Source organism: Heterodontus francisci, chromosome 34, assembly GCF_036365525.1.
Source record: "Heterodontus francisci isolate sHetFra1 chromosome 34, sHetFra1.hap1, whole genome shotgun sequence".
Lineage (NCBI taxonomy): Eukaryota > Metazoa > Chordata > Chondrichthyes > Heterodontiformes > Heterodontidae > Heterodontus > Heterodontus francisci.
In genome coordinates, this window is record NC_090404.1 from 23,058,577 (window position 1) to 23,075,552 (window position 16,976).

The window sequence follows — 16,976 nt, forward strand, 5'->3', positions numbered from 1 at the left end:
TTTAAAAGTACAATTTAGCCTTCTAACTGTATGGTTCTCCCCTTTAGGTATGCCATTTCACAGTTTAAATATAGTTCTATTGCATTATTTCCACTGTTACTGCGTGCAAATTATTACACTGTTATCATAGTATCAATGGATTTCTATGGCTTTGCTGGCACTGTTACTGTGGGTGAATTATCACACTGTTGCCATTGTATAAATCTAGTTCTATTGTACTATTGACAGTATTACTGTCGGTGAATTATCATACTGTTATCACGGTGTGCATCGAGTGCTACTGTGTTAATGAAATTGACAACGGCTGTCTGATTTGCACAAATGATTCACTGATTTAAATTATTCAGCAATTAAATAAATCCTGAATCAATTTAATGAGTCAGTTCATTGATGGGAAATTATTGGGAATCGAGTTATTAACAGAAATATAAACAAGTTAACAAATGGCCGTTTTTTGAATGAATTTGTACTTACCCTAAACACACAGCATTCAGTGTTTATGTTCACAGTCTCAAATTCGCAATGCTTCAGTCCGGCTCTCCTCTTCCACATTAGCTACTGCTGACTGTTCTGCAGTGAACACTGCTGAGTCCGAATTTTCCTTCTGCTCCAAGCTCCTGGCAACGTCCCGGACTGTTCCCCCATTCAATCATTTTGAAGTAATTCATCGGATGAGAGCCTTTTAGGTCCTGAGCAGGATAGAACCAGTTTAAAATGCAAGGTTTTGCTCTTTTCCTGTTAGTTCCCACTTTTATTGTCGGTTATTTTATTGTTTACCCTCTTAAATATATTCTATAATATGTTACTGGTGTTATTTTTCTTGTCTGTTTGATGCTCCCATTTTAGTTTCAATGGGTTTCCAGTGCTTTCTTGCTCTCCATTATGCTGGATCGTTTTATTTTATATTCTGATGTTATTGACCTGTCTTATTTTTAATCCATGTGATTATGTTAAACACAGAAGCAAGTGTCCGGTGGTTAAGCCATAGTTTTCCATCATGTGTCATAGCTTGTAAATTTCACAGCAAATATTATGTAAAATGGATGATTTTGTTAGGAGTCAATCCAGTAGGTTTCCTGTTCTGGCTCATTTACAAACGTACACTCTTTCTCTCAAGTCTCTCTCTGTCTCTATTACAGCTAATTTGGCAGTGATTGTGATCCTATGCCGAGGAAGATGCGGTCTCTCGAGATGTATCACATACTACATGATGTCCATGGCAGTGACGGATCTCCTAGTCATGATCTCCACCGTGATATTAAACCGGATTGTTGGTATTTATTTCCCACTCAGTTTCCTGTTCATCACACCGATATGCAGTCTGTGTATGGCACTAAACTTTGCGATCATGGATAGTTCTGTCTGGATAACGGTCGCTTTTACCTTTGATCGATTTATGGCCATTTGTTGCCAGAAGCTGAAAATAAAATACTGCACTGCGAAAACAGCAGTACGGGTTATTGGAATCGTGTCTACTGTGAGCTGTTTAAAAAATGCCTTCTTGTATTTTATTTATAAACCTTTGTATATAATTAACAATATACCCTGGTTTTGCAGCATAAAATTAATATTTTATACATCACCAGCGTGGGCCGCCTATGACTGGATTCGTTCTATTTCAACCTCTTGTCTCCCATTCATTCTGATTTTACTGCTTAATGCTCTGACCGTCAAGCACATTCTCGTGGCCAGTAGAGTTCGCAGGAGACTCCGGGCCCATAGCACTGGAGAGATGCAGAGTGACCCAGAGATGGAGAAGCGGAGAAACTCCATCGTTTTACTCTTCTGCATCTCGGGCAGTTTCATCCTGTTATATTTGGTAATTCTTATAAATTTCCTTTATGTCCGAATTGCAAAACTTAATTATTTTTCCGGTTCTAATTTCAACAAATCAAATTTTATTCTGGACCAAAGCGGTTATATGCTTCAGCTTTTGAGCTCCTGTGTCAATCCATTTATTTATGCAGGGACGCAGAGAAAATTCAGAGAGGAGTTAAAGAATGGAGTGAAATATCCACTGAGTCTAGTTGTTAAATTGTTTAAATGATGAAAATAGTAAAATCTAACATGAATTGCATTGTGTATTCCTCTCATTGCTGTTCTTGTGGATGGCACACACTTCCCTTCTCCCCTTCCACATTCCCATGGTTTCTCCATTGTGGGGGTGTCATTGTGCCTCTTCACGTTGGAGTTCAGTTGAAGCCACATTCCACATGGAGAACACGTGTACGGTTTCTCCCCCTTGTGAATGGGGCATTTTTTTTCAGGCTGTGTAACAGGTTAAAGTTCTTTCCAAAGTCAGTACAATAAAAGATTTTCACTACAGTGTGCACGTGTCTCGGTGCTTTTCCAGTCACACTGATGTTTGAAACCTTTTTTTTCTACAGATAGAACAGATAAATAGTTTTCCTCTGTGCTCGGTTCAGCAGTACTCTGAGGAATCCCCTCCTCTCCTTTCCCTTGAAGGTACTGTTATGAAGGAACGTAAGATCAAAAGTAGGCCATTTAGCCCCTCAAGCATGTTCCACATTCAATTAGATCGTGGATGATCAGTATATTAACTCAATTTATACACCTTGTTTTCGTAATCCTTCATATCCATGCCTAACCAAAAGTTTGTCAATCTCAGTATTCAAATTTTCAATCGACCACCAGTCTCAACCGCTGCTGGAGAGAGAATTCCAGATATCCACTACCCATTGTGTGAAGGAGCACTTTCAGAAATCATCTCTGAATGATTTACCTTTAATTGTGCATGAAGTGTGCAGTCGTGGACTGCACAAGTTTCCCTCTACCTATCCATCAAATCCATTAATATTCTTAAACACTATGGCTGGGTTCATTCTACATTCACTGGTTCCCCTCCTTTTCCACTTCTGAAGGTGCTTACTCTGGCTGGGTACAGTTCTTCACTCACTGGTTCCTCTCTCTCTCTCTCTCTTCCCCTGAAGATATTGGAACTGTCTGGGTTCAGTTCTGCACTCAATGGATCCTCTCTCTCTCTCTCTTTTTTCCCCTGAAGGTACTGACTCTGACTGGATTCAGTTCCATACTGACTGGTTCCTCTCTCGCTCCTTCCCTGAAGATACTGACTCTGGCTGGGTTCAGTTCTGCACTGACTGCTCTCTCTCTCTTTTCCCCTGAAGGTGCTGACTCTGCTGGGTTCAGTTCTACTCTCGCTGGTTCCACTCCCTCTCCTCCCCTAAATGTGTTGACATATAGAAATAAACATATGATAATAGGAGGAGTCCATTCAGTCCTTCCACCCTGTCCTCCCATTCATTCAGATCATTGATGATCTGCTATATTATCTTCATTTGTCTTCCTCCCATGACCATTAATACGCTTGCCTAACAAAAGTCTACCAATCTTAGTTTGGAATTGTTCACTTGATCCACACTTTCAATAGTTTGTTTTGTTATGTGATTAGATTACATTAGGGTGGTTATGTTAATGGAGGAAAAATCCTGACGCCCAGACTAACGGTCTGACGACATGAGTTCAAATTCCACCATTGCAGCTATGGAATTAAAGTTAAGTTAATAAAATAAAGCTGGCATAAAAAACGCAAATAATTATGCATTTGTCATTAAAGAAAAGGTTCACTAATGTTCTTTAACCAGTCTGGCCTCCGTGCTACTCCAGACAAACCACAATGCAGTTGACTCTTCACTAATCTCTGAAATGACCGAGCAAGATGTGCACTTGTATCATATCTCGAGGATGAAAGCATATTGAGAATAAAACTGGACCATTCACTGGACTTTAGCCTGGGCATCAGATTCCAACATGACAAGGTCAAACATGAAAATCAGAGGAATAGCTGAGATGCTCTTACGGGCAGCCTGTATGGACAAGACGGTCTGTAACTATTCCATGATCCTATGAGTCTATTATTCATCACCTACACCTGGGTTTTGTTCAACATTTAGGAACGCTGTCACACAGACTGGTCACTAACAAATTCAGACAAGACAGGCCCATGGTGGCACAGTGTTATACAATTGGGAGAGATTGATCCTGGGAGTCCTCAATATAGACACCGGATGTCTTAAGTCTTCTCGCATCAGGTAACACTTGGAGAAGGAAAAACCTGTGCTGATTACTGTCTTCCTTCACCTGATGAATCAGTACGCTTCCATATTGAACACCAGTCGTAGTAAGCACTATAGGTGGGGGAATTCAATGCCTGTCACTAATAATGGCTTAGTGGTGCCAATACTGGCTACGTCCTGAAGGACATAGCTGCCAGATTGGGCCAGCAGCATGTGGTGAGTTAATTAACAAGAAAGAAAATCCCACTTGACCTCGTCATCGGGAATCTGCATGTCGTAGATGCCTCTGTCCATGAAAATATTTATAGGAGTGACCAGAACACAGTCCTTGTGGAAACTGTGTCCTCTTTTCACTTGGAGGATATGCTACACTGTGTTGTGCAGCACTACCTCCAGGCTAAATGGGATAGATTCAGGACAAGTCTTGCAGCTCAAATCTCGGCATCTGCGAGGCACTGTGCATCATCAGCAGCCGCAGAATTTTATTCCACCACAATCCGACACCTTATAGCCCAGTATATCCTCACGCTACCACAACCATGAAGACAGGGGCCTAACACTGGTTAAATGAGGAGTGTCGAAGAGAATGGCAGGAGCAGCACCAAACGTACCTGAAAATGAGGTTCCAATCTGATAAAGCTACAACACAGGACTGCATGCATGCAAAACAACGGAAGCAGTATGCTATTGACAGAGCTAAGTAATCCCACAACCAAAAGATCAGATGAAAGCTTAGTCCAGCCACATCCAGTCGTGACACGTTGGTGCAAAAGACAAGCATTTGCAACCATCTTCAGCTGAAAGTGCCGCAGGGATAATCCATCTCAGCCTCCTCCTGAAAACCCCACCATCATAGATACCCGTCTTCAGTCACGTTAACTCACTCCACGTGATATCCATAAATGGCTGAAGGCACTGGATACAGCAAAGACTATGGGCCCTGACAGAGTCCGGGCAATAGTACTGATGACTTGTGCTCCAGAAGAAGCAATGTCCTTAGTCAAGCTGTTCCGGAACAGCTGCAACACAGGCATTTACCCGAGAATGTGGGAAAATGCACAGGTCTGGCCTGTCCACAAAAAGCAAGACAAATCCAAACCAGCCAATTACCACCCGATAACGCTACTCTCAAAGTGATGGAAGGCGTCATTGACAGTGCTATCAAGCGGTTCCTACTCACCAATAACCAATAACCTTGCTGCCAAAGGAATTAAATGTCAGGTACTGTGTAGAACGGGTGACCGATCAAATACAGCCTTTTTTCTGCCATCACCCAAGACGAATTTCTCGCACTCTATCTCCTCTATATACCCGTGATTTGAGCATTTAGTGCGACTATTTCCAGTTTAATCATGCTTGATGGGATTGTATTGTACTTTATATTGTATTTCTTCCTACATAAGGTGTGGCTCATTTAATTATTTGAAGGCCAGCCGTATATTCTCAGCGGCTGTAAGATCAGCTACAACAGCAATATAATGAGTTATATTGAAGAGTTACGCCCCCTTTCAAGCCGCGACAATTCCAAATGTCAGCTTTGAGATGGATGTATTTCACTGCGTGATTATCTTCACAGGTATTTTTAGTTTCCTTATTATCAATTCTACCTATAGTTCTGTATTTATGACCCTTTTCCGAGTATGAAAGCTCTCCCTACCCTAATTCGTATGAATGGGCTAGGGTACAATCCTCCACCCACCATCTCTCTAACAGAGGGAGATATTTAATGATAAACTAGCAGCTGTTAAAGTCAATCATGAATTAATGTTATGACATCAGACTTCTGGGTTCAGGGAATACCGGATCCAGCTCTGCTATGAGGAGTTCAGTAGGGTTTGAAACTGCTAGCTGTGTTATATTTTATTAAAATGTATCCATCCATTCCAGGTAGGCTCTGGGTGATGCAACTGATATTTTATAGCGATTAGTTTTGGGATGTGACAGAGACACACAAAAGTGATCAATATACAACCTTTAATTTCCAGCTGAACATTCTGCTAGTCACTGTTTCATAACCCAACAAAACAAAGCTTTGCTTGAATGTCATTGTCATTAAATTCATTCATCCAATGAAAGCATTTTCTAATATCAATATATCGCTTCACACAAAACAAATCATATCGGCTAATAACTCCACCTGATAACGGTGCTACTTTATAACCACAGTCATTCTGTTTTATGATAAGGGGAGATGAGGGTCTGCCAGATGCAGGGGGAAGCACTGACCAGTTCTTTGTGCTGCACTAATCGAAGCTGTCGCTGAGATGTACACGTGATCCTGCTCAGTGCTGGTTAGTCAGGGAAGCGCTGGTCGATTTTCACCCTTCCTAACCCAGGAGCACCTGCACCAGATGCAGCGCATTTACTGCCCCTTCCACTGGAGGAAATTAATTCAGCGCAAATTTGAGATTACCTGGATTTTACGGGTCAATTCCCCACACAATGATAAACTCGTTTTTCAAACACCTTAAATGTTGGAATTGGAGAAGGAGGCGAATGCAGTGACAAGAATCAAAGTTAGGATATTTTGGGACATGATATAATTCTGTACGATACAATGAGACAAACTGATACAAAATATATCCAGGTCGTAGATGCAAGTCTGGATCACTTTCTGCCGCCCTGCCTGTGAATTAATCTTCGGAATAGCAAACCCAGTGATGCAGCAGCTGAAGGCACAGTGGTTCAGTGGTTAGCGCCGCAGCCTCACAACTCCAGCGACCCGGGTTCAATTCTGGGTACTGCCTGTGTGGAGTTTGCAAGTTCTCCCTATGACTGCGTGGGTTTTCGCCGGGTGCTCCAGTTTCCTCCCACAGCCAAAAGACTTACAGGTTGATAGGTAAATTGGCCATTTTAAATTGCCCCTAGTATAGGTAGGTGGCAGGGAAATATAGGGACAGGTGAGGATGTGGTTGGAATATGGGATTAGTGTAGGATTAGTATAAATGGGTGGTTAATGGTCGGCACAGACTCGGTGGGCCGAAGGGCCTGTTTCAGTGCTGTATCTCTAAATCAAACAAGCAGAACCTCAAAGGAAATACCCTTCAGATTACTTATGGTACCGCAGATGAATATGTGGCTGGAGATATGGTGCAGGAGGGAGGGCTTCAGATTACTGGAACACTGGGATTTGTTCTGGGGGTGATGGGACCTGTACAGATCTGGCTGGTTCCTCTGAACAGAACTGGGACAAATGTCCTTACAGAGCGATTTGCCAATACTATTGGGGAGGGTTTGAACTAAATTGACAGGGGTGTGGAGTCTAGGAGACAATATTTAAGAGGAAAACAGAGGTCCACAAAGAAGTGGGAGATACCGACAGTACTAGAGTATGAAATAGTAAGGTATTGGTGGATTCAGAGTAATAAGGAATGTAATATGGTCCAATTTATGTTTACTGTGCATGATGTAAATTCGTTGAGTGTGGAAAAACAACGTTTGTAAATAAGGTTGGTGAGCTGCAGGTGGAGATAGCCACATGGAAATATGTTGTCGTAGTGATAACAGAAACCTGGCTCCGAAAAGGACAAGACTAGATACTAAATATTTCCGGATACAAGTTATTCAGGAAAGGCAGGAAAGAAAAGAAAGTGGGAGAAGTAGCAGTATTGATTAGGGAGAACATTATAGTGCTGGCGAGAGGTGATATTCTAGACGTGTCAAGGGCAGAATCTATTTGCTTACAGCTAAGAAATAATTGTGCCACCAATATGTTTCTGGGTGTATTCTATAAGCCACCAACTAGTGGAAAAGATACAGAGGAACAATTTTGCAGGGAAATGACAGAAAGCTGTAAGAATTATAGAATAGTTATAATGGGGAAATTTACCCTGAAATAGACAGAGAAGGGCAAGATGTTCCAGAGTGTGCTCAGGAGAATTTTCTACATTAGTATGTTTCCAGTCCAAAGAGGAAGGAGGCATTGCTGGATTTGTTTCTGGGGAATGCAGTGGATCAAGTGGATAATTGTCAGTTGGAGAATGTTTAGGGACAGTGATCATAGTATCATAAAGTTTACGTTGGCTATGGAAAAGGAAAAGGATCAATGCAAAGTGAAAATAATCTATTGGGGGTGGGCCAACTTCATTGGAGCAAGAACAAGTCAGGCCCAAGTAACTTGGAATCAAAGATTGGCAGGTGAAACTGCAACGAAAGAATGGACTCCCTTTAAAAAGGTGACAGTCAAGGTACCTTTTCACGAGGGGAAAAGGTAGGGCAAACAAATCCAGAGCTCCCTGGGTAACGCATGAGATCGAGAGTAAGATGAAGCTGAACAAGAATGCATATGACAGATGTCAGGTAGTAATACGAATGAGAAACATGCTCAATATAGAATGTTGACAGGGAAGTGAAAAAATAAGAGAAGCATAGAGAGAGCATGAGAAGAGACCAGCAGCTAACATAAAAGGGAATGAAAAATTCTTCAATTGGCACATAAATAGTAAAATGGTGTTATAACCAGGAGAGAGGCCGATTGGGAACTTAAAAACGGATTTACACATGGAGGCACGAGGCATGGCTGAGGTTCTTTGTCTTGTCCTTTTCCAAGGAAGAGTTGCTGCCCAAGTCATAGTGAAACAGTAGTTAGTTGAGACACTGGATGGGTGAAAGATTGAGAAAGAGGAGATCTTAGATATAGTGGCTGCACTCAAAGTTGTTAAATCATCAGGACCAGATGAGATGCATCCAAGGGTACTGAAGGAAGTAACGGTGGAAATTGCTGAGGCACTCACCATAATTTTCCAATCCTCCTTAGGTGCATGGTATTGCCAGAGGACTGAAGAATTGCAAATGTTTAAAAAGGGGTATAAGAATAGCCCCAGCAACTACAGTGTTTAACCTCTGTGGTGGGAAAGCTTTTAGAAACGATAATTCAGGACTATATTAACATTCACTTGGACAAAAAGATGAATTCCAGAGGTGAGGTGAGAGTAACTGCCCTTGGCATCGATTCAGCATTGAACCGAATGTGGCATCAAGGAGCACTGGTAACATTGGCGTCAATTGGAATCTTGCGGAAATCATTTTATTGACTGAAGTCATGAAGATTCGAGACCAATCTTCTCAACCCTAGGGCATCGCTGCTGGCGTTCCACAGGGCAGTGTTTGAGGCCTACCTATCTTTAGCTGTTTTATAAATTATCCTCATTGCATAATAAGTTCCAGCAACTGTAACCATCTCCTTTGACACCCCACACCATTGCTATCATCCTACTTCCCACATCAATATCATTAGCAACACCATTGGTGGCCGTGCCTTCAGCTGCGGAGGCTGTAAACTCTGGAATTCCCTCTTTATTCCTCCTTTAGACCCGCCTTAAAAGTTACTTCGTTTAACACGTTTCTGGTCATATGTCCTCATATCCCCTAATGGGGGTTGGTGTCAAATTCTGTTTGCTAATGCTCCTTTGAAGTGTTTTGGGGCATTTTATTGCGTTAACATACCTCGGTAACTGCAAATGTTATTGTTCGGCTCTATATGATAGAAATGGTGCTGAGGTCACAGAGAGGTTACAGTTCAGTCACTAAGATGTTACCTCGTGTGTGGAAATGCAGATAGGGTATATTTATAGGCAGGAGAAACTGTCGTGCACGGAGGGTTGCGAGCTGTGAAATGATTGAAGCAGAGATCATGCCAACATTGAAAAACAGGTTAGAATGGTGTTTGAATGACAGGGGATAAATAAGGCGGGGAATTGTCGGGTGTGTGAGATTAGGACTAATTCTAATCTGGGGCATAAACACTGAAACGGACTGACTGGCTGAAACAGCCTTTTTCGATGTGGCAATATCTATGAAAATTCCAGGATATCAACAATGCATCAGCAAACAAATAGCACCATGTAATATTGGGGTACAGAACATGAAACTTCACTATGAAATTAGTCTCCTCATATTGTCAGGAAGGCGTGAATCCATTTATTCTTAAAGTGGATTGAGTTGGAGTTGAGCAATCTGCAATGTCATAGGAATGTGTTAAATATTGGGAGGATAATATCCTGCACTGTTATTTCCAGGTTACAGTACCACCAGGAAATCAATTACCAGGCCACTGTCCGTCTGGGGTCGTGCTTACAAGGTTACAATAAGACTGGGCTATCAATTACAGGGTCATCATTACAGAGGTGTATTAGTTACAAGGGCACTATAAAGCGGGAGCATCAAATATAGGGTCATCACTGCAGCGGGATATTAATTAAACAGTCACTTTTAGGCTGAGTTCTCAGTTACAAGGTCACTGCTAGATTCGCATTATCAGGTGAAGTCATTATTTGCTGCAAACTTTACATTTTCTCTGTCACTCCCTTCCTTTCCTCATTATTATTTCTCTTTATTTCAATCTCTGTAATACCGTCCCTTCACTCACTGTTCATGGGCAGCCTTTCTCTTCTTTACATCAATATCTGCATCTCTGTACGTAAATTGCACGATTTACTTGTGCCTCCTTCCTAATTGACAAGCCTTCTTGAAACCTTGCAGTTTTATCAGTCCTTTGGTCAGTCTTCCTATTTTGCCTTCCATGAAGAGGTATTCAATCTTAGTCTATTTCAATTTCACAGGGACTTTGTGACTCTCCTACATAAATGTTCAAAAATTGTTCAAAAGTTGTTCAAAAGTCTGAGCCAGATATTCTTCAACAGTTGCCATTCAGATAAGACTCCAGACTTGGTTTTGTTTTTAAGATAATGCAGATTTTTGATTTACTGCAGGAAAAGGAAGCTGATTTCTACAAATTCCACATGGTGTATTCTTTTGTATTCATTCTTGGTATGTAAGAATCATTGGCACGGCCAAACTTTTTTTCAAAAATATACTTAATTCATTAAAAAGTTGCAAAAATACATAACAGAACAATTCAAACTGGACATTTCATAAAGTTCAATAAAGATCAGTTTCTTTCAATACAACACATGAGGTTCCTCACTACTCTTGCCATTCTAGGTTTCAATGTGATCAGCAGTTGGTGAACCAACGACAACTGGATAGCTCATCAGGCCTTCACAGAGGGCTGGAGGTCTGGAGTCACATATTAGGTCAAACTAGGTAAGGATGGAAGGTTTACTTCCTTAAAAGGCATTAATAAACCAGATGCACTGAAAAAACAACCTGCTAGTTGTATGGTTATGATTACTGCAGATCGCATTTTATTTCAGCTTTACTATTTGGGTGAATTTAAAATCCACTTGGTGCCATGGTGGGATTTGACCCCCATGTCTTTGAAAGATTCATCCATGTCTCTGGATTGTTAATCTTCCAAAATTTCTATGAGGCTACCATCCTCCTATTGCTCCTACCTAATACAGCAACTGATGAAAGCTTTCATTGTAACTGGGAATTTGTGGCGTAGTGAGAGATGGCTGTTCGATTCAGGATGTTTCTCTAATAGCAATCAATTGTTTTATAAATTACATTTGGTTATTGTATCACTGTATGAGTCTGGAATGGACCCCTCGGCTGGCTGTGCAGACATAACGTTAGAAATGAAATAATCAATTCTCCAGCATAGAACTATTAGTTGACAAATTAATGGGGGATTTGTTGTTGCTGGGCAGAACATTCATCCATTCATTGCCAAGAGATTGGCTTTTAGCCCTGATTCCAGGTGCAGCCGGGTCCATAATATTGCAGGTAGCATTAACAGAAAGCATTTCAATTATTACAGAGTTTATAATCCGATGCCTGTATTACCGATAATATAGCAATGCATATCAAGGTGTGTTCCCGCTACTTAGTGATGTTATATCAATATTGTATTGCATGAATAATTGCAATACATATGAATATTGCTCCACTACGGAAATTAAAACCATCGCGATGAAAAGCAATGAATGCTCAGAATGAGAATTCTGCTTATAAACTGAGATTCTGGTTTGATTATAAAAGCCCTGCATTACTTTACAATGAAAGTAACTCTGAATTGGGTAAGTGGCTTCTACTGAGTTCAGTAAAAATATTTCAGTTAATCTTCCTGTAAGATCAAGTGATGTCAGCAGAGGATAAACAGCTGAATGGTGAGTAGGTCGTGAGGCTTTATTTACTTCAGTAGTAAGTTTACTAGTCTAATATATAGAGACGTGGCAGGGCGGATCAAACCAGTGCATGCTGCTCCACTTTGAATCTCTGCGATGCTTCTCATGTCCTGGAAAATCAGAAGTACAGGATGTGTCGTTAGCTGGCAGAGATCCAGCTCAGGGTTTCAGAGCTTGAGCAGCAGCTGGCATCACTGTGGCGCAACTACAAGAATGAGAGTTTTGTGCATAGTGCATTTATAGATGTGGTAACTACCCACCCCACCCCACCCCAAACCCCCATCTTAAGGATATGCAAGCAGAGACGGAATGAGTGATCGCCAAGCAGTAAAAAAGAACCAGGCAGATATTGCAGGAGTCCCCTGAGTGCATCTCACTCTCCAGCCAGCATTCAGTTCTCTGGGGTGTGCAGCCAGAGCCTTGTCCGCAGCACCCCGGCTGCCTCAACTGTACAATGTTCCGAAGAAGGGTCACTGACCCGAAACGTTAACTCTGCTTCTCTTTTCACAGATGCTGCCAGACCTGCTGAGTGGTTCCAGCATTTCTTGTTTTTATTGCCTCAACTGTACAGTGGGCCAGGAGGTAAATTGGAGACGCTATAATGATAGAGGACTCGATAGGGGAACAGAAAGGCGTTTCTTCAGCCACAGATGTGAATCCAGGATGGTATGTTTCCTCCATGGATCCAGGGCCACTGAGAATCTTCACAGCACTCTGAGGAGGGAGGGTAACCTGCCAGCAGTCGTTGTCCATACCAGTACCAGTGACATAGGTAGAAAGAGAGATGAGGTACTGCAGTTTAGGGAGTTGAGGGAGGAACTAGCAAGCGGGAACTCAAATATAGTAATCTCCAGATTACTCTTGGTGACAATTGCTATCGTGTATTATAGAAGTAGGAGGATAGAGAAGATGAATACCTACCTGGAGAGATGATGCAGGGAGAGGGCTTTAGATTCCTGGTCATTGAACCTGTTCAGGGGGAGATGGTACTTGATGCGCTGTACTGAACAGAGCCAGAACAAAGTCCTTGTTGGGCAATTTGCTAATACTATAGGGGATGGGTATAACTTAACTTGGCAGGGGTGTACGAACCAGGAGGCAATATTAGAGAGGAAAACTAAAGTGCACAGTGATTGGAGGAGACAGATATTAATAGAGTAACAAATAGTAAGGTGGTGTTTAAGTAAAATGAAATGCAATAAGATCTAAATTAGGTTTACTGTGTAAACATGTGAACACATGGAGTCTGGTAAATAAGCTTGGTCAGATTCAGGTGCAGATAGCCACATGGAAATATGATGTGGTGATAACAGTAACCTGGCTCAAAATGGACAGAACTAGGTACCAAATATACCTGGATAGAAGGAGTGTAGAAAAGATAGGACAGGAAAGAAAGGAGGAGGGGTAGCAGTATTGATTAAGTATAACATTACAGGGCTGGAGACTGAGGATGTCCTAGAGGGGTCAATGACCGAATGTACTTGGTTAGAGCTAAGAAACAATGGAGGTATAATTAGATTGCTGGGTGTATTCCATAGGCCACGAACTAGTCAGAAAGCTATACAGGAACAAATATGCAAATATGAAATTACAAAGAGGTGCAATAATTATAGAGTAGCTATAATGGCGGATTTAAAATATCCTAATACAGACTGGGATATTAACAGTATAAGGGGAAGAGAAAACACTCAACAGCTCTTGTTACATCTGAGGAGTGAAAAACAGGCTAATCTTCCAAGTCGATGATGATTCATCAGAGCTGTAGAGGTCAGAGATGGAATAGGTTGAAAGCACGTACAGAGACAGAGCTAGGGGTGTGAAAGAAAACAAGTGAAGGACTGTGGAAAGTGGCAAGACGGAGTGATATACTGGCTGAAGAGATGCTGGGGCGAGGCAAAATGTAGATGGCAATGGGACAGATTTTTCTGCCTGCAGTTCAATTTGTCAGAAATATTGTCCCTGGTCAACCAATCACAACTGCTCTGTATAATAAGCTTGACGGGCCGAATGGCCTTCTGTGCTGTACTTTCCTATTATTGTATATTTCGCAACACCACTGCTGCTGCCTTCACAGTCATTCTGCCATCTTACAACCCATTACAGACAAATACACTTTCTTGCCTTATGTCCTGTTCTTTTCACATCATGACACTGGGGAAATGCAGCGAGAAGTTTAATTTTCATTTCTATCACCAGATTTGGAACCAGACCTCCTGAATGACAATTGAAATGGTGCCAACCCTTCACTGCAGCTCAGCCCATCAAAACATTCCCTGTTATCATCGGCCTGTTAGGTGTCTTCTTACCCTGCATCTGCTGAACAACATTAGCTTCACATAGCTCCGCTTTCTTCACATTGAAAACCAGTGAGAATTTATGCACAGTTTGAAATCTAAGAAATGTGTACAAGATTGGAAGGAGAGTGTGACTGTTGATAATTGCGAATGGGAACAACTCTTGCACATTCCTGTATTCAGTATCTGGAAGTAGCAGGAAGATGAGATCACAGTGTTTATTTATCCTGTTATCTGCAAAAATCATTGCTTCTCAATGTTCTGCATCTTTCATTCCCACTCCCTGCTTTCCAGGGAAAGTTGGGTTTCATGAATTCGGTGTGTTTGCATAAAGCAGATAATTCACCTGGGAGCTGGAGGAGCAGAGGGAGCTGGAGGATAAGCAGTGACAGAAGCAGAAGGCGATGCCACATGAAACTGGCAGAATTTGCTGTGTGTCAGTTGTTTCTATTGATGTTTGATGGCCGTGCATTGCCTTGCACATTTCACAGGAGCCACATTGATTAGGTTGGTGCATTTTGGAAATTGAAACTTGTGCCTCTGCAGCTTTATGCTCCTGGCAACACACTCGGTGTCTTTTGTGGTCTAGCTAAACATCTGAATTTTTAAATGAGAAAGCAGTCTCTGATGAAAGTGGCCTGAAGTGAAGAAATAGCAAAAGCAGCGTGGATCAGCTAATGTGCAGTGAAGTCTGGTAGACTGAACAGCAGGCAGAAATAGCTGTCCCATTACCACCCACATTTTCCTTGCACCATCATCCCTTTTATCAGTACATCACTCTGCGTTATAACTTTTCACATCCTTTCACTTCCCTTATTCAGTCTCTATAATTGTATCGACCTGTTACATCTCTGACTTCTCCATCTCTGATGAATAATCACTGATCTGGAGCTTTAATTGCGTTTCTTCTCTCCATTGTTAGCCCCAGATGTGCTGAGCATTTTCTGCTTTTATGTAGCAAGTAAATCATGTTTGTGAGAGTTGCCATAGCAGCAAGAAGGTATCATTTTCTGATCAGGAATCAAACCCAGGCTATGGCAGTAAGTGCACTCAATCCTAACCACTCGAGCACCAGTGAAGCTCGGCAGTGCCTTTTCAAGTTAGTTGCTTTTCCCATTTCTTTACTTTCAGCAAGAAATTTCTCTGATTCTCTGAAGATTCGAGTTCTGCCGTGGTCATTTTACACTCAGAAATCTGGTTCAACTTAATGAAACCAAACGGCATTCCCACTCTTTCACTGAAGGTTCCATTTCCTTCAAAATAGTGCAAGGATCTTTATTAAAAATACTTCTTCAGGTTGTTCTCTGTTTTTATTTCTCATCCATTTTACCTTTTGTTTAGTTTCTAACAAATCCACAATATCTAATAGATAAATGTGAACATTTTCAATTAGCAGAATGAGCGTTGCGTCAATCAGATTACAGCAAATACCTGCCAGATCGGTGAACAAGTCAACGATGTCCCCAGTCAACTCACGAGAACTGATGCAAAAACGCTGTGAGCAGGGTTTGAACCTGCGCGGGGAAACCCCATTGAATTTCAAGTCCAACGCCTTAACCACTCGGCCATCACAGCACACTGACACCAGCTCTCTATAATTAAATTGTCTGTGCAAAGTATGAGAGAATTGCCCTGAACAGATTCTGCAGAAACATTGTCTTTGAGCCTTGACTTCTGTTGCATCTCCCAGTTCATGTGAAAATTAACATGATGGAATCAGTGAATTTTGCAGCACATTGGGAAGGCTGTCCACCTCCGAGCCTGTGCCAGCTCTTTGAAAGAACTGTCAAGTTTGATCCCACAATCCAGCTTTTCCCCATCACCCCAGAAATTCATCCTTTTCGCTATTCTCTGTTGTATGTCCGTCAGAAAATTATGCATCGACGCTGTCACTGACCCTTTAATTCTATCCACTTTAAGTTTTCTAAAAAGTCGATTATGTGGCATTTCAACAGATGCCTTTTGAAAGTCCATGGCCACAACATCAAACACACTGTCACTGCATTCATCAAATTTCTCCATTACTTCATTAAAGAACACATTTCATAGAAAAGATCCAACTGCTATGAAAACAACGCCCAGTTCCTCAGTTCACATCCTTTGTCTCAGAAGATTCCACAAAGAAATATTGTCAACAACCCGCCACTATCCTTTTGTAGCGTGTGTCTGCTGAGCAGTCACTCAGACCTAAATGTATGGACTGAGTTCAAGGCCCAAATGAACATTGGTGCGAATGGAACATGTGCAACATAGAAACAGCGGTGGTAGCCGAGCAATGTTAAAGCCTTTAAGAAAATAAAAGCAAATGCTATACAGTCGGCTAAGCTGCAGTAAAGTGACATGGAAGCAAGTCAGTATTAATAGTGGAAGGAATAATCTGAGAGAAGAGGTGGGTTTGAATGTGAAAAGTAAAGCATTGGCATGTGTAAGTGTGATGAAGTAAGAGGGGTCAATATGTTTTCTCCATCCGGGAGAAATACAGTTTCATGGAATAAAGATTGGTTATTTTATGCATTCTATTAGCAGGTGCTGTTGTCTTTTGATTTTATTGTAGGTCGAGCATTGTTTACAGTCTCAGGAGTCTTTATAGGGCTAAA

At 41.6% G+C, this 16,976-nt stretch overlaps 1 protein-coding gene and 1 non-coding gene across 2 annotated transcripts; one reads left to right on the forward strand and one right to left on the reverse strand.

Moving 5' to 3' along the window:
• Positions 1 to 1,210: 1,210 nt before the first annotated feature.
• LOC137348725 (probable G-protein coupled receptor 139) lies at positions 1,211 to 2,047 on the forward strand. Its single transcript, XM_068013980.1, has one exon. The coding sequence runs from the start codon at positions 1,211 to 1,213 to the stop codon at positions 2,045 to 2,047; it is 837 nt and encodes a 278-aa protein (XP_067870081.1).
• Positions 2,048 to 15,872: 13,825 nt separating this feature from the next.
• Positions 15,873 to 15,954, reverse strand: trnas-uga (transfer RNA serine (anticodon UGA)). Its single transcript has one exon. It is a non-coding gene; the product is annotated as a tRNA-Ser (tRNA).
• Positions 15,955 to 16,976: the final 1,022 nt, after the last annotated feature.

What these genes read in the sequence shown, in the direction of transcription:
- LOC137348725 (XM_068013980.1), top strand. Translation starts at nt 1,211, where the DNA reads ATGTCCATGGCAGTGACGGATCTCCTAGTCATGATCTCCACCGTGATA.